Source organism: Copadichromis virginalis, linkage group LG8 (genome assembly GCF_057382275.1).
Source record: "Copadichromis virginalis isolate Kocher_CV1m ecotype Utaka linkage group LG8, C_Virginalis_male_GT1.1, whole genome shotgun sequence".
In the NCBI taxonomy this organism is placed as follows: domain Eukaryota; kingdom Metazoa; phylum Chordata; class Actinopteri; order Cichliformes; family Cichlidae; genus Copadichromis; species Copadichromis virginalis.
In genome coordinates, this window is record NC_140625.1 from 17,896,309 (window position 1) to 17,924,021 (window position 27,713).

Below are 27,713 nucleotides of genomic sequence, written 5' to 3' on the forward strand. Positions count from 1 at the left end.
TTTTCCTCCATCAAGGCAATTACAAGGTAAACAGCAGAGCTACAATCCAATCTTTTTTTTTTCTTTTCTTTTTTTAATGGGAACAGCATCTGTTTGATCAGGATGCATCGCTAGATGATGCATCGTTGCTTCTGGGTTGAGTACTACCTTGCTCACCAAGTGCTGGCGTCATCTGTGCAAAATGCTTCTGAATAATTCTTAGGTGTGCAGGGCATGAGTATATTAAAATGTTTGCAGCTATTGCTCAATTATTCATTTGTGCCCACATATTTCATGTTTACAGGAAGTTGGGTAAGTGTACAGGTGCAAAGGCAAATAAACTGCGACTTTAGAACGACACAGACGTGCTTGGATTTGGACATATCTCTTCATAGGTGCAGCAGAGAGACCTGCACCCTGTACAGTTTAAAGCAGCTCTTCTCACTAGTGCACATTTTAATGTATTGCTGAAAAGTTACCCTCATCTCTGCAAGGAAGAACCCAGAAAATGAAAAAGATGTATACATTTGTTCTTCCTTCAGTACGCCCCCCTTCCCGATCTCATCTTTCTCCTTATTACCTTTGTTTCTTTTTTGTTGCTTCTTTATTCCCTAGCTATGAAAAAAAACATTTTACTTTGTTTTTATCTACCATATCTTACCTTTGATGTGGCGGGTGTCTATATCTACATTTCTAGCCCTTCTTATAATAACCCTGCATAAAATCAATGTCTGTCTGAGAGTGTGTCTGGATTTTAATGTGAGATTTGCATGTATATTGAACAAGGGAGAGACATGATAGTTAGCCAGAATCATAGATTAAATGATCTGCTCAGATTTCAAAGGATTCTTTTTACCCTTCCTCTGATTCAGAATTATATCACATTAAAAAAAATGAAAGAACTGAAAGCCTTTGAACAGGTTTTAAAATCCAGAAAAGCAAAAATAATATGTGACCTCATGATGAGTAAAAGCTGAGACACACTATCAGTCCTGCGCTACTCAGTGTACATGACAGTGTCTTGTATAGTGTCAAACTCCTGGACTGAAATGATGATGGTAAGGAGGCAAAGAGCAGACCAACAGCATTATAATAATTACAGCATATGGAATTTGTTTTACAAAAAACCCCAAAAAGACAACAGTGGCTTGATCATAGTGTTTGTGTGCATGATGATGATGACATTTCATAATGACAGTGATTATGGTAATGCTTGGCGGTGTAATTATGATCACAGTAATACCATCTAATGGTCCTTATTTTTCTTATTTTCCAGGCCCTGGACAAAGACACTGGTAACTACAGTTCTATAATATACCGTCTGATCGTCCCCCCTCCAGCTAGTAAAGACACTAAAGACACCAAAGATGGCTTTATCATTGAACCGTACAGCGGCGTTGTGAAGACTGCTATCATGTACCGCAATATGAGGAGGTCGTATTTTAAGTTTGAGGTGGTTGCTACAGACAACTATGGTCAAGGACACAGCAGCAAAGCAGACATAGTGGTATGTATAATTTATGTTTTTTTCACAATGATTACATTTTAATGGCAGGTTTACGATTACTTTTTTTAAGGCGTCCAACCTAAAATGAACTGAGTGACATGATTAGTGCAATGAGATTTTTATTGCTCATAGGATAGTGTGAAGGAAGCTGCACTGAAAGGATAGTTTTCCAAGCTGCTAATGACTTCTTACTGGAACAAGTAAACACAGCAAAACGATGCCTGCAGGGAGAAATCGTCTTTGGTTAACTAAAGCTAATGAGAGAGTAGTTTGAACTCATTTTTCTAAAAAATCTGACAAGAGTGAGAGTGCCCATTTCATAAGAAACCCTTATGAAATGTAGTACAAAAACATCACATATTAGTAAAAAAATGTTGCTCATCTGAGTTCCTACTTGTTCGCACAAAGGTCCCACATAAGGCAAAAAAAATAACACATCCCACTTTAATCTCTGCATCTTGTGTCTACTAGTCTGACACCTGCCTTTAACCTAAAAAAGTATAGTCTAAGGTTGCTCAGTTAACCACGTCACTTCTAAAGAAGGCTTGATTTGTGAATAATTAATACATGTGACTAATTTACATCCAATATAGTCAAGTTAATTGCTTGCAGGTTCTGTAGTACCCTAGACAAAATAATGGCAAAGTACACTATGCAAATATGAATGTAGTCCAACCACCAACAAGCTATAAAAAAATATGTAATCAAACTGCTAAATTACATGTGCTCCACTGCTCCCTTACACTGCCACATACATCCTTTAGCAGGTAAGTGTAAAAACAAATTCAATTTGTGGCAAACCTGAAGCACATTTTGTGTGCTGTAGAAGGGAAATGTTATTCATTTGACTGCATTTACAAACATGTGGAAGTTCTGTCTGTTAAGATGCACCGAAATCAGAGCACAGGATGTTATTTTTGGTTTATTTTAAGTGCTTCAGCAGGTTTTTATCTCAGTTTTCCTCTCCTGTTGTGTAGGTGTCAGTCGTGAACCAGCTGGACATGCAGGTCGTTGTATCAAATGTCCCTCCTACGTACGTGGAGAAAAACAAAGAGAAGCTTCTGAGGTAACGTTTGATGCTTTTGACAATAGAGCAAAAAGCTTGGGTTTAACCATTTGTACATCCAACTTGATGAATGTAGTTTATCTAAGAAAGAAAAAAATCTGTAGGAAGAGTTTTGGTGTTTGCAGAGGCAAACTTCTAATCCTCTCTGAAGCAGTGGATTTTAATAAACGGTCCTGCACTTAAATATATGAAGGTCAGGTGTTTTCTTTCCTGCTGACATGTGTGGCATCAACACACCAAGATTGAAAGAGCTCTATTTGAAATAAATAATTTCACTCTAAGAGAAATCATCCCTTATTTTAACCGACTGCCAGCAGGAGCCTCCTGGTAACTATTCCAGCTGTCAAAGGGCATGGCTGCACACCAGAAAGAGATAAATTTGACCTGTGTGTCAGGTGTGCCAGAAAAAGTCTTTGCTGTCCAAAAACCTTATTAAAGCAAAAGTACAGTTTTGCAAAGAACTTTTAGTCCTTTAGAAGAATCTTCTCTGGACGAAAAAAACATTAAACATAGCAGTGTTTGGCCAAAGAAGCAGTAAATTGTTCTAGCACCTACCAAAGAAAGCTTTTTACAAAAGGAACTTCATATGTAAAGTATAGTAGTGGTGGAAGCCTTATAGCTTGTGTCCAAGTATAATAATGGGATGGCTTCGTCAAAGTCTACGTATGAATCCCAGAGGGATTGAGAGGGATGGGAATGGACTTCAGACAGGCAGTATATACAGGAACATCAAGTGTGCAAAAGGTTGTTTTTTATTTGCTAAAGAGAGAAATACTAGCTTGGTATGTTAACATACCTTTAGCCCTTTAGCAATATAGCTTGGTAATGGTATCTTGAGCGTCAAAACAGTAAGGGCTAATAGTTCTCTGAAGGTTCTCGGTCATCCAGGTCATCGTAGTCTAAGGACCTGGGAAAGAAAAGCATCTGGACTTTCCTTGAAGACTCTTCACCTCTCATCGAGAAGCTTCTTCAGTTCTAAGAGAAAGCATCTGGGCTCGTGCAATTAGGTAGAGGATCAATAGGGCTTCCATGACTCTCTTGGGGACACTCCCAAAGGGCTTACAACCTGGGACTCTCCACCAGTTGCTCGTAGAACTGAAGAAGCGTCTCGGATGAGAGGTGAAGCGTCTTCAAGGAAACTGAAGTCCAGATGCTTTTCTTTCCAAGCTCCTTAGACAATAAAGGAGCTTGGAAAGAAAAGGGATATACTTTTTGACACCTTTTTCACTTGGTGCTTGGATAATGTGTTTTACTAGATTTGATAAGACAGATCAAAACTAGACTGCTGGTTACCTTAAAATACTTACCTGCAGTGTCATCAAGTAGCAAGGTAACAAAAGTGAAAGACAAATCAAGCTCTGTGCAAGCAACAAGAAGAGAACTCTTGTAAAAGTTTTCAGACTAAGTGTACTTTTCAGCATTGAAATTAAGTTTTAGTCACAAATTGATTTATTTCGCGTTTGCACAGTTTGAAGTCCTTGTATTGATTTAGCGATGGTGTCTCCCCACAGGAGGGACTTAAACTCTAATTGTCGCATGGGGTTTTCAACAGCAGTAGTTAAAGAGCAAAAACACTCTTGTCTTTAAATTTTAGATGTGCTCTTATAATGATTTCCGAAAATGTCCTTGTAAGAATAAGATCTCAAGTGTTTCATTAAATTAGAACACAATCTCTATAACAGTCACATGCAAACCACCACAGTTACAGAGTGCACAATGGCAATTGTTCGTTTTTAATTGACGTTAAGAGCTACTAGTTTTAATACAGTGCTGTGCAAAAGTCTTGAGCTCCCTTTCATTTCTTTGCAATACTAACAAGCTCGAAAGTGAATATTACCACTTTTATTCTTCAAAACAGCCTCAACTCTCTCTGAATTTTTTTTTCGTTTTTGTAAAATCTTTGCATAGTCTTCAGGAATAGTTCTCCAGGCTTCTTGAACAACATTCAGAGCTCTTCTTTGGATGTTGGCTGGTTTTTGTTGTGTTCTCTGCCAAGATGATCCTACACTGCATGAGGTTCAGGCTCATGGGAGGCCAATCCATGACTGATAATGTTCCACTGTGTGTTTTTCTATCCAGGTATGCTTTTGCTACACCAGCAGTCTGCTTGGCATCAGTGGCATGCTGAAAAACAAAACCAATCCCACTCAGATACTTTTCAGATAGCACTGCATGGTGGATCATAATCCCCAGTACATTTCTACATTCATAATCTCATCAGTTCTACCACGTTGTAGATACATTGAGACACTCACCTCTCTCCTGACCTCCATAAATACTGATTGCAATTTCAGTTAAAAGTTCATCAGACCTGTGTCCACTGCTTTTGACTCCACTTCTTTTGTAATTTGTGTAATTTCTCCACTGAAACCATTTCTGATGAGGCTGACACAGGACAGCACACCTGTCCTGTGTCATGTTTGCTGAGTCTTTCCTGTTTTATTGACTGCCACATACAGTTCACCTGCTGTAGATAATTTTTTAGGCATGCCAGTTTTTCTTTTGTCATCCACTTGTCCAGGTTTCTTTCCTTTTTTTCTGTCCTTGAATGATTCATAGGTCAGTTATTGCCTAACAAACAAACAAACAAACGTAAAAGAACAATTTCTCTGAAAGTGGTCAGCCAGAAGAAGTGGGATGAAAACAACAGCCAGTATCCAAAGAAAAACTCTGAAAGCCTGGAGAACTATTGCTCAAGACCACTTTAAAAATTGAAAGAAAATCTGGTTACTTGGAAGCAAAATAGAAAGAAATGAGCGGTAACTAAAAACTTTTTCACAGTACTGAACAGCTTTTGTATTGTTTTCTCTTTTGTTGAGAGCAATTTTAAAGGGTATTTGAAAGCCTCTAACAGCAAACATTAGCTATTTTGTTACCTATGCTATCCGTCATCCCCTTTTTCTGCCTCCTACTCTCTCTACATTCTGTAAAATATCACTTGCTATATTCAAAGTACCTGACCTTATCCCCACATCAGTGGCAGCTGGAAAGTAAAACACTAAATGCATTTTCTTTTGTGTGACGACAGTCAAGCAAAACACAAAATGCATAAATCACTGCATGATATGATATTTTATATACACAGTCAACAGTGGGCCTTTCTGTGACACGTAGCAAGTACTCTGCACAGCTGGTGCTGGATTGATGCTTTGTTTTGCCTCGCAAATACAGTATAATTTGTTAATGATGTTTTAAAGCACTTGTCATCTTTTCTGTCTGATTCACATGCACATGCACATGCAGACACACATGAGTTAGAGTTCCTGCTGTGAGCAGGTGTTTCTGGGGGGACAGAAATCAATACTGCTCAGCAGGAGTCTGCCTGGCTGACAGGATTTTTTTTAAAATGTGCATGTGGTGGTGTGTGTGTATGTATGTGTGATGTGGTGTGTTTGGAGTCTGACGGCTTTGTCTGTCCATATATATGAGAACTTGTTTGGATCTAAGAAACAGTATTTTTCTCTACATTAATGTGTGTATGTGGATGTCATGCTGGGAATACTGAAGGGGTTATAATGCTTTGATGCTGTATATCAAAATCCAATCTTTTCAATCCTCAGCATTTTGGAACGCTATGTCCAGGAACAGATACCAGGAGCAAAGGTTGTCGTGGAAACCATCGGGCCTCACCGCCATGGGGATGGGATGGAGCAGGAAGACTACACCAAGTCAGACCTTATGATTTATGCCATCGACCCACTGACGAATAGAGCTGTATCAAGGCAGGAGCTCTACAAGTAAGAACTTTACCAACAAGCTAGCTTTATATGTAGAAAAGAACAGAAACTAATCTACGTGGCTTTGCAATTAAAACTGGGTTAGGCTACATCCTATAGTTGTGTTGTACATGTACAATAACAATAAAGGGCTATTCTATGCAGTCATGGTAAAAAGTAAGTTTTTACATATCAGGACATCATAATTTATTTTCTTGTCCTTAGCAGCTCTTAAAATTCACAGGTGAACCACAACACATGACATATTACACCATGCTATCATTTATTGAACAAAAACTGAGCCAACATCCAGAGACAGTGTGTGAAAAACTAAGAACAACCCAATGGTTGAGTAGCTAGAACCATCTTTAACAGCAATAACTTGAAGTAATTGTTTTCTGTGTGATTTTTCTCCGTCTCTCACATTGTTGCAGGGGTTTTTCTTTATAGAAATGCTTCAGTTCATTGAGATTTTGCAGGCAGTCGTTTATCCTCCTACATTTCAGTTGTGCTGAGGTCTCGACCTTGACTAGGCTATTGCAACCCTTTGTTGCAGACTTGCTGCTGTGTTTGGGATCATTGGTCTGCTTTACCCACTTTAGCTGTCAGTTTTGATGCATGCTCAATCATCCAGGTAATTAAACCCCAAAAAGTTGATTCTGTTCATCTGGACGTAGCGTTTTCAGTGGGAGAAATGTTTCAGCACTCATCCAAGTGACTTCTTCAGTCTCAGCTGACTGCAGGTTTACCAACCTTATAAGCAGTACATTTGCACAATGACTGAACCTAGCACAACTGATGAACAAGGTCAGTTCCTTGATATGCTAATTGTCATGACCATTGATCAGCAACCACTGGTCAAAGACCATCAATCAATGGCCATGAGTACCATTCACAGAGAGCTGGGGAATGTCTGCAATCACAGCATTGTAAGATGGTGACAGATGTACCCTTAGGCGCTAAACCCCCCTAATTTGGGGTTTGAAAGCCACAGAGACGCAGTGTTGAGAGAAAATACATCTAAATGGTTCTGATACTTCTGACACATTTGGGACCACTAAGGGTTTTTTCTTAGGCAGCAGTTGTCACTTGGATGAATGATGAAACATTTCTCCCACTGAAAATGCTACATCCAGATGAACAGAATCAGCTTTTTGGGATTCAACTGTCAGAGTGATGGCCTCACTTTTGACTGTAGAATACTTATAAAAGCATGTACAGTATACAGAGCAGTTCATGGTCGACTCAGTGACTACAAGAGGCCCAAATCCTGTGGCTGAAAAAGAAGCCCACATCATCATACCTGCATCACTGTGCTTGACAGTCAGCATGTGCTTCAGTTTCTACCCAATATGACGCTCTGCATTTTGACCAGATATCTGCACTATGATCTTGTTTGTCCAAAGGCCATTCCTCCAGATGTCTTGTGGTTTCCTCAGATTCAACCTAAACTGTTCGACTATATCCCGTTTTAGAGAGAAGATGCTTTCTTTGACAATCCTTACAAACAGGCCATATCCCTTTAGTCTTTTTCTAATTGCACTGTCTTGTATTTTAACATTTAACTTGCTAACTGAGGCTTGTAAAGTCTGAGATGTAGCTCTTGGGTTTTTCAAAATTTCTGACCTTGGGTTGAATTTGCAGGTAAGATTGGCAACTGCCTTGAATGTTTTTTACTTATAAATAACATTTCGTACTGTAGAATGATGGACAATTTGATGGGCATTCAAATTGTTTTGAAATCACTTTATAACCCTTTTTCAGATTGATGGGCAACAACAATTGCTTTTTTGATGTCAGTAACACTCAGCTGAATGCTTCAGAGCAGCAAACTGCCAAAACCTCTCCTTTTATAGAGGTGCTCACACTGGCTGATGATCTGTTAATCAAGTTGCATTTTATTAACACCAGCTGGCTGCTGCCCTTCAATTCCTGTGGAAGCAGTAAGGGTGTGTTTTGGCCTAGTATTTGTTAAATAAATAATGAATTTGTGTAATATTTCATGTGTTGTTGTTCTCCTGGGTTTTTATTTACCAGATTTTAAGACCTGTTAAGGACCCAAACATTTCTATTATATTCTAATTCATAAAATATTTGAGTTTTAAAGGGTATTGTTTCCTTTTATGTGACTGTATGTTTAAAGAATATATACTGATCATTTAGTTGATGGTAATTCAAGTCTGAGGGGGAACTCAGGTCTGTCACCTTTTCTTGGCTCTATTTTAGGCTTCAGATAATCTAGCCCATGACATGGGTCTTAAGCCTTTTTAGACAGGATCAGGTGAGTAGCTTAAAGGGCAAGTAAGAGTGGTCTCAGTGGCCTTTTGGGTTGAGAAGAGGGCCTTTTACCCAGGAGTGCCAGGTCTGAATCTGTAGACTGCATCAAAAAGATGATGTGTAGTTTCAAATAACTGGGAAGGCCAAATTGCTCAGCTAGATGTTTCACAAACTAGTGGATGATGTCCCATTGGCTACAACTGTCTTTTATATAAAGGTGTGGAAGGGTTTTGCTTCAGGTTATATGTGTGTGATGGGAGTTGCAGAGAACAGAGAAGTGAAAACAAGAGAAAGACTGTTAACCTTGAATTGCTTGTTTTTATGCTATTTCTGTTTTGCGTACTTTGAGATATGCAAAAGATCTGCGTGTTCTCAGTTACACTGTTTGTCTTTTATCCAAGGTTTCTTGATGGTAAACTTTTGGACATCAATAAAGAGTTTCAGCCCTTTCTCCCTCCTGGTGGCCGGATTTTGGAAATCCGAACTCCTGAAGTGGTTACCAGTGTAAAGAAAGCTGTGCAGACTGTAGGCTACACAGAGGGGGCGCTGTTGGCTCTGGCTGTCATTATCATTATCTGTTGTGTACCCGCCATACTGATTGTCATAATCACCTACAAACAGTAAGTACGATTTATATATTCTACAGATGCTTTATGTGATGAGATTGTGTTTAAAGAATAAGGCTGATAATACTCTGCATATTTCCTATTGTCAACAAATGAATGACAGACCAAAATTTACCAAAAGCAAACTAGTCCCGCAAATAGTTAAATAAGTAGCCAAAGCTATTAAAATAGAGCTCATTACTTCCCTTTGTGGCTCAAAAAACATTGAAAATCTGTAATATGGGCATGCTGCACTAAGTGACCGTGTTCCTTCATTATAATCAACCTGAGCACTGTTGTTCATTTTGAGTCAATGTGCCCCTGGCATATTGAGCCACAGCTAAAAGTGCTCCAAACCAGATGCATCATTAATTTAATGCTTGAATAACATTTGATATAAACAAAAACATCCGTCCACTTTAGAAAATAACTGAGTGGTTTTTTTTTTAAATACATTCAGAGTATTTTTTTTATTTATTAGGAACAAACTGTTTTACAGCTAAAAAAAGCTGTTTGGGCAGGAAGGTCGTATGAAGAACCACCTTATCCATGTTTTTATTGTTAGTTTTGGTTTTTTGGTTTTTTTTGGGGGGGGGGGTTTCACTTGATTGGGATTCAGTTTTAGTTCCTTGGTGAAAATGTGTATTAGTCAAGTTTGAATCATTTGATTAAAATGTTTACACAATAGGAATCTGTTAAGTCAGCTGTAGAGTGTTGTGAGTGTTGTCTTGACCCACCCCTCATTTCTTTACTTTTTGCTTCCAAGCAGCCAGACTTTCTAGTTATTGTTAAAGTGGTCTTGGGAAATAGTTCTCTTGGCTTTCTGAAGTTTTTCCTTGGCTTTTTAACTCATTTGCAGTTCAGTTTCTGTACATTTTTAGAAAATTAATTATAGAACAAAGAAGACCTAAAGAAGATTAACAATATCTAAAAAGCCAAGTCTTTGTGAAATATAAAAATCCCCAAAAGTCCAGACACAGGACCTGATAGATCAGTTGGTCCATCATCACCCGAAATCCATCAGAAATTATCTCACGGAAGGGAAACAGTGAGAAAAAATCCATAAGAACTGGACTGAAACTCAATATTAACAGGTCTTATAGAGGGATAAATCCAAATTTGAAGTTTTTCTTTTGTTACCAGTGTCTACAGTCTAAAGAGGGACTGTAAAACACAGCTGAGGCTCTATCATGGTCTGTATTTCAGTAAGTGGTTGTGACGTTGGACCCGTTACACATGTACAGAACACGGACGTGATGACAGCACTTCTTTATTTACTCGTTTGGTTTTACTGTGATTTTGTTTACTGGGACACAGACACTCCCGCTCCGCTGTCACGTCCGCTCTCCTCTCTCTCCAACTGTCACTGTGAACATATAAAGAGTCACAATCACGTTCACATCCCAGCACACCTGTTCACCCCGCCCCTGCGCCGCCCCGGGAGCTCACTGCATCACCCCTCTGCTGCAGCCGGCCAGAAACCACACCCACGCCACAGTGGTATTGAAGAGCTTGTCAAAACTGATTGGCATGAGCTGTATTTTGGATGACCATGATCTCAAAACCACTATTAGTGCAGTAAAAGCATACCAGATACCATACCAGAGCCCAGATCTCAACATTACTGAAGCAGTGTGGGGTCATCTTGACAGAACAGCTTCAAGAAGCCTGGAGAAATATTCCTGAAGACTACTTAAAGAAATGACAAGAAAGCTGGATGAGAGAGTTCAGACTGTGCTGAAGAATAAAAGTGGTCTTATCCAATAGTCACTAACAAGCTTATTAGAATTGTAAAGAAATGAGAGGTAACTCTATTTAAACTAATGGCTCAATTAAAAACACTTAAGAGAATTCAAGCTGCGTTGAAGAATACCAGATATTGATTTTTAAGCTTGTTAGAGTTGTACAAACCCTGCCTTTGTCTTATATACTGTATATATAGATATTCATATATAGGCACATGTTAAAATACATAAATTACTGCATCGATCTCCCTTTTTTTTAGCAAAATATCAACAAATGAGGAGTGGTTCAAAGTCTTTTGAAGCTCTTTGTAATGCATGTCTGATGCTGACACTTCAAGCACAATTATGTCAGTGGCTGGAAAACGTGTGCATGAAGTTAAATCATCAGCATAAATTTGGCTCAACAGATTTATAATGCATGCATTTAGGTGCTCAAAACTAATCAGTATGAACGGAGGATTTGACTTCTAGTGTAGCAAAGATAACAAGCCATATAGAAGACTTATCAATTTCTTTCAAGAGCATGTAGGCAGTCAAACAGAACTGACAGTCGCTCTTTTTCCACTGTTTATCATCACCTGGGCCAGTCAGTTCCCCAGACTATTCAGCATGGCAGACTGCCCCCAGAGTGCCAATTCTAATAGTTTGTTTAGCTAACCACAGTGAAAGGCTATTAATTTTATCCATCTCCCAAACACGCGTGAACCATTTCACACATACACACACATCTGAATTAAATCAGTGCATTTTGGAAAGAGCCTTTTATCCTGCTGAGAAACAGAGACAAATAACAGACAACAAGAGGGAATATGAAGACAGAAAAAACATAAAAGCAATCATCAGCATGATAATCACTAGTATCTTTTGCTAAATTACTTTAATGAAGACCAATTGTCCAACTTCGCTTGTAAATTGCAGTAAGTAAACTTGGCTAACAGGAAGAACTGTGATTAATGGCTCAAATAATAACTAATCTTTCTCTCTCTCATCTGCCGCATCTGTCGCCACCAGATTCAAAGAGTGAGTACCGCTTTTATTTTCCCAAGATAAAATATTAATGTCATGGCTGTCTTAAACACCTTTCACTTTGATTAATCTGTTGACTTTCATTGTACAATAAGATGGATGAGATCAGAAAGAGCTATGAAACGGAGAGGACAGCAGACTATCAAACAAATGAATCCTGAAGAACATGGAGCATAAATGTCCAGAGCAGATGCTTTTATTAGAGTGTGTGTGTTTTCATTTGTGCGTCAAGTAGTAGTGCATATCAGGATTATGTAGAGTGGATAACAGTAGCACTCCTACGTTTTTATTTGAAGTGAGGATATAAAACTTTAAACAGTCATTTCAATTTATTGTTGCAGCGTCTGATGTTAGCAAACATTTACTGCATTATGATGTGTAATTCGTATTACTCAGTCAGTGTACTTACTTTGAGTTCTCACTACTCGCGTCTGCATTCCCCCGTGTTTTATGATGCCATGCATTAAAACTTGAGTAGTTTGGGACTTTAACATGCTGCACCTCAACAAGAAATAGAGGTTTGTCGTTACTGGGTGGAGAAACAAAACTACCCTGCCACAAAAAGCACTTGCAGACATTTTCACTGTGGCATTGTTGCAGTAACCTTATTTCCATCCAGAGTTTGCAATAAGAAGCTATTTACTGCATTAATTAGGATTAAATATTATATTGCAAGCCAACACTTATTAATCACTGTGGTAATTATCCAACAGAAGGCTCTTACCTATTTGCTTATTTATCCAGGTGGTGATTTTTTATTGTTTTTTAGCCTGGCAGTGCATTATAAGAGTGCTACAGTATCTGCAAGACTGAATCTGAAAATACTACAATAGCAGCATGCTCCGATACAGTGTTACACAACTGTCTTTTGCATTTGTGGGTTTTTTTTTAGCATTTTGTTATGCTGATATTTCCTAATTGCAGCCAAGGCTTATATATTCTTAGACAGATCGCTGCAGGGAAATCTTAAGGGATCACCAGTGTCATGACAGTGCATCCTCATGGAAAATGTAAATATGAGGCCAGAAATGTCAGCCTCAATGTGGTAGTAATGAAAAGGTCATAGGTTACCACATTCAGACATCTTAATCCCCATGGACTAATGAATCTCTGTGGAAAATGTGACAGAAATCATTTCCTCAGTTGGGATTGTTTAGTCAGAACTAAAGTGCAGAACAGACTGATGTTTCCTCTACAGCGGACACTGGATAGTGAAATTATTTTTTTGTTAATAACAAGGTGTTGATAGAACACAGAGGAGACATTTTAGAGAAAGTAGAAAGTTAGAGCCTTCGTGCTTGATTATGCCTACATCACTGTTTTCAAAGGTTGGTTCAAATGGCTTTGCTCTGACTTTAGATAACTAACTCTGCATTTCCTCTCTGCTCTGTCCAGGCGTCAAGCAGAGTGTGCCAAAACAGCCCGCATCCAGATGGCACTGCCAACAGGCAAACCTGGGGGAGGCACTGCCAACAACCTGTATGAAGAGCTGGGTGACAACGCCATGTAAGTGATGTGTGAAAGTGGCATTTAAACCGATGAGCCAAAGCACAGTCGTTAGCTCACATTTTGACGGCTGTTAAACTTCAGACTTTGGCAGTGTGGGCGCTTTGGGAGCTTTGTGGTGCAGTCAGACCATTTTAACACATTTTCAATATTGCTGTGAACCATGCTCCTGCAGTTCAACATGCACTCTTGATTCCCAACAGAATAAAAGTTGCAATTTAAATATTATCCCAGTTTGGTTCTGTTAAACTACTAAGGCTTCATGGTGGGAGAGTATACACAAAACCTTGCACATTCTGTATAAATATACCACATATCAAACAGTGTTGACAGGAAAGCGATCGCCACCTGGACATGCTTGTATAACAAATCAAAATGCAGTGAACCTTGCACCCATTATTGGGAAAGTTGACTGTGTTGGTTCTTGATCCTTAATCAGCACATATCATCATGACTGACAGACTTGTTGAACAACCATATTTAAAAACTTGGCAGCAAAGATTTGCAATCAGACTAATTGGAGAAAGCCTTGAGCCAGTCTTATGTCCAGCTAATAAATGCTAAGAAGGCTGTACTGACACAAAAAGCAGTCTGCATCAGATTGTTGGGAAGCTTGCTGCTCTAACTACAAGTCTGGTTACTGGGTGTTTTTTAGTACTAAGCAAAACATACAAAAATGTAGTAAATGTTGTAGTTTGAATAAAGCATGGTGAGATTTCTTTTAGCATTTTCACTGGAATAGAACTCACTGATTTATCATCACACTTGAGTTGCTTTGTTGAACTTTCCCAAATCACTCCTAAGCTGAGAGACTTTTCAAGGATTTATATGCCGAGTTAAAATATCTTTGGGCTTTTGTGAAAGTAGTCTTTTTTTAATCGGTGGGGAGGCAGGGGACATGGCCTTTGCTTTATTTCACATTTTCCACTGGCCAGAGAAACTGACCCAAGCAGATAACACAGTCTTAGATTAATCAAGCAGACCTTGCAACCCCGCATCAAACTAACACCAAACAAAGGTCTGAGTTTTGAATGTGTTAACAGTCAGAGATAAACTCTGAAAATCACTATGTGCTCTTTCTTACATATTGTAATGCATACTAATGTCCTCTCTTTAAAAAAAAACTGAATGTCAGCCAATCTGGCCTTACAGCAGCAGTCACTTCAGGGGCAACTGATTCTATTCACATGAAAAACTATACAAACCTAAAACTTCAAATTCGGTTTAGTAACAACTGCAAAACATTAAGGTCAAAGTAAAAAATGTTAAAGAAATAAGCTGAGGTGTCCTTGTGCTTCCATCAGATGTTGACAACTTTACTGTCACATAACACAAAATTATCAGCATTAAAAAAAAAATAAGATAATGAGTCAGTGACACTGAACCTGTTCTAAAATCTAATGCAACACAAATAACGCCCAACAGATCCCGCACCTGTTTTAGTCATGATGGTCGTAGGCGGCCTTCTCACTGAATGTCCCATGATGGGTAACCTTTGAAAAATGGCACCACTCCGGACCCAGAACAGGAGGGAAGCGGTTAATGACACATTTTTAGAAATGTCAAACCACACTTTTTGGATGGTCCATTTGGTAACACCGTCACCTCACAGCAAGAATTTTGCTGGTTGAAACTCCATCTGGGGCTTTGTGTTTGGAGTTTGGATGGTCCCTGTGCCTGCGTGGGCTTCCACTGGGTGCTCTTTTCCACCCACAGTCCAAAGACATGCATTTTTAGGTTAACTGGTGCAGCAAAATGGCTAATGAATGCGAAGTTGATTTTTTTTAAATATATGGGATAAAGCACCTTGTGAATGTTTGATTAAAAATGTGTCTTGCGGTCTAAAGTGCTAAATGCAAGTAGTGTATATTAGGTCAGTCAAATTTAAAAACAATCGTTTTCCTCACTCGCCTTCATGCCGGATTGTTTTTGATTGCTGACAGTAAACTGAAGCAATACAAATAGGCTTTTAGGTAATTATTGTGAAATTACTTTAACTTTTTATTAATTTTGTCCTCTATCTCGACTCACTAGATGGGCAATAAAACTAAAAGGTTTTATTGCTCATTTACTCCGTGTGGCCTTAAAAGGTCCCTTATTTCTGTCGGTTTTATACCAGACTGTGCTTAATTTATTCCCAGTTGTTACTAGTTTGATACATTTGACTTGGTTAAACAAGTTTCTAATAAGAGCTGTACGTACAGACACCATATTAACTTTTATCTAAAAGTTTTCTGACTTGCTCATGCACACATACACTGAAGGCACACAGATAGTTCATTTACAATTCCTTACTGGAGCGTTAAGGAGAAGTTGAGAGGAATTCTTATCAGCATTACATGCATCACTGGTTTCCTGCCTGTCCTTGATATGCCTCCCCACTCCCATTAACATGAGAGCAATTCATATGCAAGATAGCAGAAACTATCTGCTAATGACAGCAAGGGATTTCCAACTGTATGTGTGTTTGTCATTGTGTGCGTGTGTGTGTGGATGTGAGATGATTAAAGCCCAAGCGATTCCCTGAAAAACGTGTGCTGAAATGAACTTGGATATGAGATGATTGAAATAAATGCGTCCCTTAATTTATAAAGACTGCCCCGGGCGATAATTATTTCTATTGATAAACTGCAGCTCGTGTTTAACTCAAGTGGGATCTTCCTGTATTTGTGCGTGTATGTGTGTTTACTAGGATTTCTTCCCTAATACTTCCACATCTATACTACTGTATCTGCATCTCTGCCTTCTTGCAGGCACTGAATCTCTAAAAACCATAAAACCCGGCAAAGTGCAAAAGTTTGCACATTTATAATTAAAGCCCATTATCAAACTGCTCAGTAGACTGATTTTCAAGGCTTTTTTAAATGTAATTATCTTTGGCTGTTCTCTTGACAGACTTAGTTTTTAATGTCTGTTTTCAATTACCTGTGAAAAATTAGGTGTTCTTAACTTATTATTAGCAGCACATTAAATGAAGCATGTTTTTTAAATGTTAAATTAATAGTCACATTATTAAGTGATACAGCATATTTCATCTCTTGGGCTGGCTACATAACCAGATCTGTAGAATAAGTCCAGATTTGTTCAAATATGTATATTTGCATAATGTCCCCTTGTATCCATGGCGATACAGGACTTTTTTTTTTTCTTTTCTTTAATGGTGCTTGGCCATTAGGTAGCAGAGAAGAGCTTAATTTCAGCCAAGAAATTAAATTACAGAATAATACCCTATGATTTTATGTACATAGCAATAACTAAAGAAATTAGCAGTAAATTATTTACATTTTTTTAATCAAAACATCAAAATAAAAGTTTTTAATGAAATGCTTCAGTACATCTTAGACGAGCACTAAAATGTGTTTAAGGTGTTTTTTTGCAGCCCCCATTCCTGAAGCAGCTGTCAAATCTTAGTATATAGTAAATACCTTAATGTATAATAGTAAAGTATTTATTAAAGGTAAATGAATGCCATAAAAACAAGGAAGACTGCATTAACACTCAACAGCAGCACAACCAGGGCAGAAAAGTTATATAATAAATGGATATATTAAAAAAACAAAAAGAAAAAACAGCATCCCAGTGTTCCCCTACTTGTCTCTGATCTGCTACCATGTTTTATAGACACTGACCAAATTATTCCTTCATAAAGCCTCTGTCACACAGGCCTATAAACCAGTGACCACCTGGAAACCTCCAGGCACCGGGGGAAAAAGTGTATTCCCTGTCCAGTAGCTGAGTGGTTGCACGCCACGCTGTTTGCTGAAACTAACAAGCCTTCCAAGAAAATGTTCCGCCTTTTAAAGCGTGCTGGTTCCAGCCATAGGAAGTATAGAAGATAGACTATGCTACAATGACATCACTGCATGATCATTGGCTGCTGCCTTGTCAATCTCAAGTCAGTAGCCAGTGAGCATTAGATAGATTGGATGGTTAGGCTTTCTTTTTGGCACTTAGAATGGTATTAATTAGGCAAAGATTGATTAACAATGATGTATTAAGTTCTGAAGATCTCTTATCTTGATCTTGGTCTCATTTATTTAAAAAAAAGGTGGGGGGGGGGGGGTAATAATCCAGTCTTTTAGTTCTGTTGTAGATTATTCTAAATGAAGTTTCTCTAAAACTGCCTGGAGCTCTTATCTTTCACAACTCTGACCATTTTATGTTTTCTTTTTATTAATTTTATCTAATTATCTAATCTTCTTCACATCTTATCATCTTCTTCATTTACTCTCTTCCACCCAACCTCATCCACCGCTGACAGACAAAAGTGAGTAGGATGTTGAAAGCTGTGTCTGTAACGAGGAGTGTAACTCTGTGAATGTGTGACATTTTTGTTCTAATTTTGTCCTGGATAGTAAGTAGTTATTCTTTTTTTATATTCATGGTAGGTTGGTAGATCTCACAGCAAATGCGTTAACCGTTAGATTTTCTTTTAAAGCTGTATGGTTATGGGACACCAAGAGTCTGCAGAGTTTCGTCGCTGTCACAAACTAACACTACTGAATTCACTGATTAAAATACTTTTGTTAGAGAGAAGAGAACGTAACCAGTCCTTTGCTGTAAGAAAATCTGCATACTCTCAACGCCTCATGACACAGTAATCTATCCCCCCGTCAGATGTGGCATCGTTCATAGCAGTGCTGCAGAAACGTCTTTGTGGTGTGCTTAAAATCTAGTTTCCTTTGTTATTCAAATCTATTTTTTGTGCTCCATCTTTTGGCCCCCTGGTAAAAAAAAAAAAACAGCACCGAAATAAAAACATCTTACCTCTTAAGATCCCTCCGCCTTTGCTTCCCGATCTTTTCTACATTTATCTGTTATTGTGAGGTGTGTTGTCATTACACGTGTCCAACCTCAGGTCTAGCAGACCGTCCTCTTTTATCTGCCTTTCTACCCTTCCTCTTGATTCTGTTGTTGTCTCTTCTCATTGCAAAACATTTCATTTTATTTTTATCAGTGTAATTGTTTTATTGGTGCTTTCATTTAAATTTCATTCAGCTACAATCCTTCTTCCATTTCATTTAGCTTTGATTTATATAGCTACATTTTTCCTATTCATTATTACCCTTGTCCCTCATATTTTATCTGTAATTCTTTTATTTCTTCTTTCATTCCATTTTCTGTCTCATTTTTTCCCCCTCTATCCATGTACCAGCCGTTCAAACCACAGTGGTGCTGGCGGGAGTGGTGGCAGTTTGGATGAAAGTGACCGCCAACGTCTGATCTCAGACTTTGCCACTAGAGCGATTGCGGTCCATCGCCAGTGCGTTGCTAATGGAGGAGTGCTCCACAATTTCCCCAAATCTGAATCCAACATCACCTTTCTTTCTGATGAAAACCCCCTGACTATTAAAAATCCCATCTACCATGAGGATGGGACTTTGAGTAGTCCAGAGACTCTTGGAAGAAGCCAAAGAAGAAAGGATCTTCTTGGGAATTTCTCCCCTTCCAGGAAAGGCCTTCGAGAGGCCTGGCTGAGGCTCAGCTCTCCCGTGTGTGATGTGGGGTTTGGTGGTTACAGCGGCAGTGACAGTGGATGGGGATCAGGTGGTGGACACAGCTGGACCCTCCCATCAAGACTGCATCGAAGAGAGATGTATGACGCTTTGAGGCGCCAAGTAGTTATGGATCCCGTTCAATGGGAGCTAGAGCTCCTAAAGGCCAAATTCAAAGAAAGTAAAGATGCTGGCCTGGATTCAGGCTTTGATCGTGGGCTGGATTCAGACGTAATGGGAAGTCCAAGTCTGGAACCCAAACTGACAGTGAAAGAACAAGCCAGACAGTTTGAGCAACAGGCACTTCAGGAAATGAGACAAAGGCAAAACAGAGACTCCCGAGGATCTCTGTCACCTGATATTTTACTTTCTGTTTTGCCAGAAACTCCTCAGCATTACAAGCATGCCCCCACCCAGAGTGTCCAGAATCCTCAGAATACAGAGGGACCCCCAAGTATCATCGTCACTCAGAGTGACGGAGGGACCCCTCCGCCAAGTCATAAGCCAACTCCTCCAGTGCTGCGGCGCTTTGGGGCAAATTTAACAGGAAATCAGGGTTCAGAAGACAGACTTCAGGTCCACTTAGAGTTTATTCCCGATCCTCCTTCAACACCTCCACCGCCACCACCGCACCCTCAAACCTCTGCTCCTCCTCCTCCACCTCCTCCTCCCCCCTCATCTCCTCCTCCATGTCATCCTCCTTCCCAACCTCCTGGCTCTCCAGCTTCATCCATAAAGTGTAACCATATAGAAAAACAGGCTCCTCCACCCCCTACACCGCCACCGCCACCGCCTCCGCCTCTCCCTCCCCCAGTGTCACCCTCAGTCCACCATCCATCCATGTTTGTCCTCCCGTCACTCTCAGAGGTGCCTGCTCTGCGGCCTGTGTCCCTCCGACCACCACCGCCGCCCCTACCGGTGGAACCCGAACCTCCCCGAAAAGAGCTGAAGGGAATCTTAAAGAACATCCAAAACATAGCAGATATTGAGAAGTCTGTGGCCAACATGTTTAGCCAGATAGATCAGAAGCAGATTCCGCTAAAAAAGGTAAGGAAGAGCCGGGCCTCCATGGATTCCCTGGATTCTCTCGATTCCTTGGATGTGCTACCAGCTGGAGGGGGAGAAGGGGGAGACAGTGGTAAAGAAGGAGGAGGAGGAGAAGATCCTCCACCTCCACAGATTCAGCCCAACCCTAACATGAACTCCATCGTTGAAGAGCTTGAGAAGCGATTCCCCTCTCAGTCAACAATGCTCTAGCCTTTCCTTTTCTGGAATTTCTTCACACTGCTGCAGAGTCGACCATAAAGCTGTCAGGGAACGGATGTTCAACTTCAACACCATCAGAAAAAGAACTTTGCCGCATATACTGTAAACTCTACGGGCAAAAGAAAAATCATTTTTCTCTCAGCTGAAAGTTCTTGCTATGAACAAAAAAGAAGGTTAAAATTCTCGCTGATGGGCGTTATTGAAACAAAACTTGTGAAGTATATTTTTCAGGTAAAGCCAATTACATAAATGTCAACAAAAGTTATGCTCGGTCAGCAGGAGTCTGTGTTTTTCACACACTGATATTTAACGAGATACATAGTTGTTGACAGACACTTGCTGTAATGAGAAACTGATTACAAGCTGGACTCGGCTTCAACGCTCCCTCTGAACTTTGAAACAAGTTGATTACAGACGTATCAGATGTGAAAAAGAAAATCAGACAAGGAAGAACATTGTTAACTCCGACAACCTTGATTGATATTTGCCGGACGGGGATTCTTTGTCTTCAAATGGGTAATTTTGTTGCAGTATTTATGCTCTTACAGAGCAACAAGCAGTGATGCTTATTGATTGATGCAATTACTGCCAAATTGAGTTTTTCCATTTGATTTATTCTTTGTTACACAGTTACAAAGTGCTGTCATCTTTACTGTGACATTTTTTGTTCCCCTGTACAATTACATTTTCTGTCTTGCCCTATCAGTAGGCTGCTGTCTGCAACCATATTTCCATCTTTTCTATTAATTCGAGCGGTGCACTGTTTATCCTTTTCTGTCAAGTCTCCTAAAAATGTTGTTTCATATGCACAGCCCAGCCACAATATTAAAACCATCTTCCTGTCTCCTTGTTAAGTCTGAAGTACCTTCCCAGTTCTAGGCTCCATCAAAAGAAAATCCCTAAAGCAAACAAACAGGGACTATTTAGGATTTAAAATAGTCCAAAGTCTTCCAGCTCTAATAAGGTGATCAGAAAAATGTCCTTAATGAAGTGTAGCGTCCAGCCATCCATTAAAAAGAGGATTTACAGCAGGATTAGAAGATGATATTACAGAAGCTACTAATATGACATATAAAGAAGAGACACCATGTCAGGAGAGAAATGTTTCAAAAAGAAAAAAGTGCAAATAAATAAAAAAAACACTACTATAACTTTTCACAAAAAGTAAAAAAAAAAAAAAGCTGAAAAAACGAAAGGTTTTGGGGGATGAGTGAAGTTAGCTTCACTAACTTCTAATGATCTGCCGCCCCATAGGTAGCTACAGAGGTATTGTTAGACTAAAATAAATACCCAGATCTATCTCTTGTTTCCTCAGACTGTCCCCGAGCATTTTTTTCAGTGCAGGAGAGCTCATTCTCCTGCTGAGAGAGGCTGCTACCATCAGGGTGCATGGGGGTGGGGAGATGCTGTTTGTCTCTAACAATGTTTACCTGGGTGGTATGTGTCAAAGTAGCATCTGTGCCACGACCCAAAGTTTCACTGACGGACGTTTTATTATAATGAGACTGTATACTTTATATTTTACCTGTTCATGGTTTTAACGTAGGCGGCCTAATGGGTCTGTTTTTGATGGTAAGGCGATGTAAATTCAAACTGTTCTTGCAAAACAGGACGGGATGTAAAATAGGCTGCCGGCTTGCTAAGGGGCAGTGGTTTCGAGGGTTTGGACTGTGTTTGCAATTATCTTGTTTGCTTCAAGTAAATTGACAGCGATGTCGACTCTGGTAATTCTGTGAATAAACTTCCTGTATCATCTGCTCCTATAATGTAAGGAGACTGTCTGTATTGTCATGTTGTGTGTCAAGTTGGCTCCACAGTGTAGTGCAGGGGTGTCAAACATTAAGCCCAGGGGGCCAGAATTGGCCCGGCAAAGACTCTAATCCAGCCAACTGGACAGCTTTAGAAGATGTGACTGAGGGCCCACATTTTGGATTTTGAATAGGATTTTCATATGTTTTACAACTTTTTCTAACGATAATGGTCATTCATGCAACACCAAAGTAATCAACTAATCGCTAAACAATTAAAATACAGTTATGTACTATGAAGAAATTTTCACAGTAAATAAAGTAAAATAAAATAGGAGATTTTGACAAAAAATAATAAAAAATGTCTGTTTTATAATTACAGGCCAGTCAGTGATCTAAAAGAACTTTTTCTGTGATTTTACACATTTTCCTACAACTTCAACCTGATTAGTCTGCTGACAGATTTTTTTCATTTTTACTACTGCAATATTTCTCCAAAAATTGAGATTTACTGTTGACATGATACATATTTTTCTTACATTAAAACAGACAGAAGGGCAGGTTTCTGGTGTGGTAAAGTAGGCGTTATGTGGTCCATGATCTGAAATGATTTTGACCCCACTGGTGTAGTGGTTTTTGCAAAAATCCCTGGTTGATCAGGTAGGGCATCTGGTGTTACAGAAATCTGCCAAATCAGACATGTGGAGCTGCCTGCTGTGGTAACCCTTGTGTCAGACGTTCCCTAACCTAACAAATTACTGCCAGAGCCAAAACAGCTGTTAAAAAACCTCAATGGCAATAGTAAGTTCCTAAAAATACTATTATACTTGCTGTTGCAAATTACCTGTTCTTGATCGTGGTTTTTAGGAGACAGGGTTGGTCTTTTTACACTGTTTCAACTTAAGGAATTCAAATCGTGGCCACATTCTTATCTCTTTTGTGTGTTTTTCTCATTTAGCTGATAGTTTGTGTTTAAACGGGAAAAAAACACTCATTTGTCTTCAGTTCCTCAGGTTGATTCCCAGCTTTCTTTGTCATTCCACATCTCTCGTTAATTCCTTAAGTCGATTCATGTCATTAGGTAATTGCGTCTTTTCTGTTACCTCTGGACCCATGTTGTCTGCTCATCCATAGTGGCCCCAGCCTCTTTTAATGTCCTATAAAGTCATGAGCCTTGTTTTCTTTTTCAAGGACACAGTTGTGATTTATGCAGATGGGTGAACAGCCAAACTAAAAAATAAATCTAAAACATTCATGCGGTTTGATGTTTTTGTTAACAATATCTGCTACATTTTTCACAAAGATTTTCTAGAGGGTTTCTCGAGGGCGGATTTCTCTGGGTACTTAATGTGTGAATAAATTGAAAAATACAAAAAAGGCCGAAAAAATTAGATTTCTTTTTTTCAATAAAATATGTGGTGCTACCAAAGGCTCCAAGACATTTTTGTTTTATGAAAATCTGAAATTACTTTTACATGACTTGAGAACACAGGATATATTCAATGGCAGGCATAAATAAAGCTATTCAGCGCATTAATACTTGAACAGCAATCTCTTAAAAACTGTCCTCAGATGAACTTGTTCTAGATAGTTTTCACTCTACTGCTTTACATTAGTTTAACTGGAACAGAAACAAAGTTAGAAACCCCACATGTGTATGTGTTTCCTGCATGATTTCCCTTAAAAAATGCCTCTGGGTCAGGGAGAGCACCCAGCACAAAATCTGTGCCAAATCAAACGTGTGAACCCATCCACTGTGATGATCCTCTGGGAAATAAGTGAGCAGCCAAAAGTCCCAAATAAAATTGAGGTTAAAATTATGCCTGAAAGAAAGGAAGGAGCAGGTAGAGCCAGCGACATCACCATAGTAGCATATAGCACGTGTCACAATGTGTCATCATATTCATTCTCCAGTTCAGTGGGTACAACTTTCTTTTATTCTGATGAGGTGTAATCATAAAGCTGTACAAATGTGCATCCCTGTGCACCTCCTGACTGTTTCCAGTACAGCTCTTACAAATCTCACTTTGACTTTGACACTTGCACATCTACCATTTCACCATGCGGAGAAAAAAAAAAAAGCCATTTTCAGTTCAAGTTTGTGTTCTCCTAACTCAAAGATATGGCTTCAGCTCATGACCATGGGTTGCCATGATACCAATGTCTGCTTTTAACTAAACCTCTAGGAGGTTTTTATCTTTTTAGTTACATCAATAAAATCTAAGCTCATCAGTAGCCCCACTGACAGATGTCTTTCCCTCTTTGTCCTCCTACCCTAAAAAGAAACTCAAGTCCAAAAGTGGCTGTTAATACACATTGGAGGAGCTCCCATGTGTTATACAGGAGGACAAATGCATGTAGTTAGACGTGACTATGGTGATACGATTGCAACGCCGGCCAAGAAAATAATCTTGAAAGGGAAATTAGCCAAACTTAAATCAAGTATGACTTTTTTTAAAGCAAGAAAGAGTGAGTCATTCTTGGAGAATGAATCGTGAAACCTAACTGGGCAGTCTCACATGAAGAAGTTACCAAGAAAAACAGATCAATTGAATAATTTATGCCAAATGCTGCTGTGTGGCATCGTTTGAAAACTGTGTAGTAGTGTGTGTTGTAAATACTTGGTCATTCCCTTCCATTCACAAGGGATGCACTTTTGTGCAGTTAACACAAGTGATTGAAAGACATGGACGGAACTGAAAAATGTTGACTGTCTATGACTCTTATGATGTGACACCAAATTTTGTCGGGTTTTTTTTGGCTTTGTCAGCTGCAGATTTCACAAGTCACTGACAGTTTCAACAAGTCTAAGGGAATCACAAACCCTGATGCTCGTATTTCTGCACAATGAGAGGATTTACGATGTGAGATGTCAAACTCTTTCCTCCTGTAGATTCGTGCTGTACTGTCGCAACAGAGTTTGCAAATTTGGTTGTTTTTGTTTGGGTTTTTTGTCATCATTTTTGTTTCTAAGCAGTGCGTTTTTCTTCCCAGCACACAGCACATAATTCCGCTATGAGTGTTGTACTGTCAAGATTTGATTTAATAAAAGGCTGTGTGCATCCAAAACAAAGGCCCAATCACACATTCACACAAGAGCCTTTGCATAATCAGGAGTGTGAATATGTACACACACACATGCACACACATCTACACAGCAGCATTAAACGGGTTGCAGGAGCTACTGTTTCAGCTGACTGGGCTGGAAATGTTTTATGTCAAGATTAGCTCTCACCCTCAGTCTGCTGCGTGTCTTTACACATACACACACACAGCATATCTTCATTGTCTCACAGACACATTTTGTTTGCAGCCTTTCAGTTCGTATTGTGCGCTTTTGCCGGAGAACAAACACCTTTAAGAAAGTGTATTGTTTTCGGCAATTATGTATAATTTACCTGAAAACTCAGGTGTGAGACACAGCCACTGAGAGTCTGGTGTAATTTTAAAGTCGCAGGTCTGTGTCCGTGTCACTGAAGCAGCAAATAGCCACTGAAAACGACAAAGGAAATAGTAATGCTTCGGTGTAAGCCTTCATTATTTTTAACACAATGTGTGTTGGGCTACATTGAAGTGATCCCTCGTTTTGCACTTTGCCAAACTCAAGCTGCCACACAGCTGTGTTGTCACTGCAAAATAGCAGTGCCACATTAAAAATAAAGAAAGAAATATGATGTGTATTATGTTCATTTCAGTTTGTTTACCATTCTTGTTTTCTTTTACCAATTTAAAAATTTGATTTGAGAATGTAGGTACCGAGTTGAAACCAAAAAGTCATCTCCGTGGTCAAAACTGAGCACTGTCAATGTGGCAAATATTGAAGCAGCAACAGATATTAGTCAAAAATAAATAAATAAATCAGTTTTACAGGTATTTCAAGCAATGTTCGCGTAATGAGTCGAGCAACTTAAAAAAAAAAAAGACTAATATGTACTAATCCACCCAAAGATAATTCTTTAAATCAACAATAGTCTCATTTTTTGCGTGCGTTTTGGCTAGTTATCTTTAGCTTTTCATTAAGATTAACATTTTAAAATAAAACAGTTAATTTCTTAGAAATTATTTAACATAGTCATGAGAAACCACCTTACATCACTTTTTTTAAGTGAATCCCAAAAAACAAGGTGTTGACTTTAATTCTATGTAGATATGAGGTTGGCTCAGAGTGATGAGTGAGAATTAGACCAGAATATTGCAAAGAACAAACTTAAATATGTAATGTTGTGATGTGTACACGACACCTTTTTCACAAACTCAAACTAGTATTACTGGGGTCTTTTAAGCTATTTAGAGTTTTGTGCATTTAAAGTCTGTTTCATTTGTCACAGGGTGAATTTAACACTCCAGACTCTTACAATTATTCCATCTTTTCCCGCAATATTAGTGTCACAGACTTAGGACTCTGTTAGCTCAGTAGGATAATGGCAGATCCAAAAGTATGACTCACCACTGAAGATTTTTTTTTTTATATTATTTTAAAAATCATACTCTAATAGATATTCGAAACCAGTTCTGAAACAGAAACTTTCTTTTGCTGTACTAAAAGAAAGTTGTTGTTTTTTAACAGCATGACCAGGTGACATTTAAGAAGTAACTCTAAATGATGTTGTAGTAATAAACACGACTTCCAGGTCTACTTTCATTTTGGAAATATTTTTCATCCATGACTATACGTCTAGAAAAAAACCTAAAGTGTTGTCAGGTGTTTTCAGCTGCTCCTTTATTTCTCAAGAAGTAATCACGATGACCTCCAAAGGATATGCGTGTTGATTTGTCTCAGACTGTATACTGAATGTGCTTCCTGAAGCAGTGGCTCAATAATATGATGGTTAACATGTTCGTCTAACATATGAATGATCCCGATTTAAGACTAGGAGCAGACACAAATTCCTAGGAGGGTTGTGCCTGGTGTAAAAATCTACCAAATCAAATACGCAGATCCATCCACCTCTTGTGAATAACGGAGAAGCTAAAAGAAGCTTTATGCCATCCCATTTATCTGGTCCTGAGACCACTAGAAGCACATTTCATTTGTGTCACCATCGGATTTTGAAGCAGAGCTCTCCCAGCTGTAAGGCAAATGTGTTAACCACTACATTCAAATTTCACCATCATGATGATGTCACACGTTCCTGATCCTGATAAAGAATTATCGCATCGCCTAAAATGTAACAAAACGTACCTGTTTTTGTTCTGATTATAAAAATAACTCGACTGAGCACGACTCCAGACATCTAAAACACTGCTCACATATTCAACACTGATTAGCAATTCAAGTAGTTTTGATGTTTTGCTCTGTGGAATTACAGAGGAATTGAGCCAGTGGCATTACATTTTTAGATTTTCGACTACCTGACCAGCTTTAATTTTTTTTAAAAACGTTGGCCTTACAAGATGCTGTGGCTCAAAATAATAAAATCAAACCTATGTAACGACTTTGGCACTGCAGCTCGAAGCTTTTGTTAAAGTGCTGAATAAGTATAATGCAAATAGGAAAATTGTTTAAGACAATATCTGTAATGGCCCTGAACAACCATATTTGCAACTCACCGGGGCACTTTCCTGCTTTCTCATCCACACCTGGTATTTTCTACATAACATGTGACTGTAATGAAAGGACAAATAGGTGAGGAAGGAAGAGGTGCAGAAGGCAGAAATAGAGGGTGAAACAGAAACATTGAGTATAAAGCCCTAAGAAGAAAGAGAAAAGAGGCTGTTATTGGGTGTCATAGTCTGAGTCTGTTCTTTAAGAGCTAATATTTCTCCCCTCCTGTTTC

General features: G+C 39.0%; 1 protein-coding gene across 1 annotated transcript in view; it reads left to right on the forward strand.

Annotated features, from left to right (window-relative positions):
• The window catches only part of LOC146703150 (protocadherin-15-like), a 230,776-nt gene that overhangs the window by 183,855 nt on the left and 19,208 nt on the right, over positions 1-27,713 (forward strand). Inside the window, exons 30-34 of the mRNA XM_085466271.1 lie at positions 1,256-1,486; positions 2,464-2,552; positions 6,113-6,289; positions 8,947-9,165; positions 13,317-13,427. Of these exons, the coding sequence (XP_085322397.1) occupies positions 1,256-1,486; positions 2,464-2,552; positions 6,113-6,289; positions 8,947-9,165; positions 13,317-13,427 (827 nt within the window). The remainder of the gene's footprint in view (positions 1-1,255; positions 1,487-2,463; positions 2,553-6,112; positions 6,290-8,946; positions 9,166-13,316; positions 13,428-27,713) is intronic.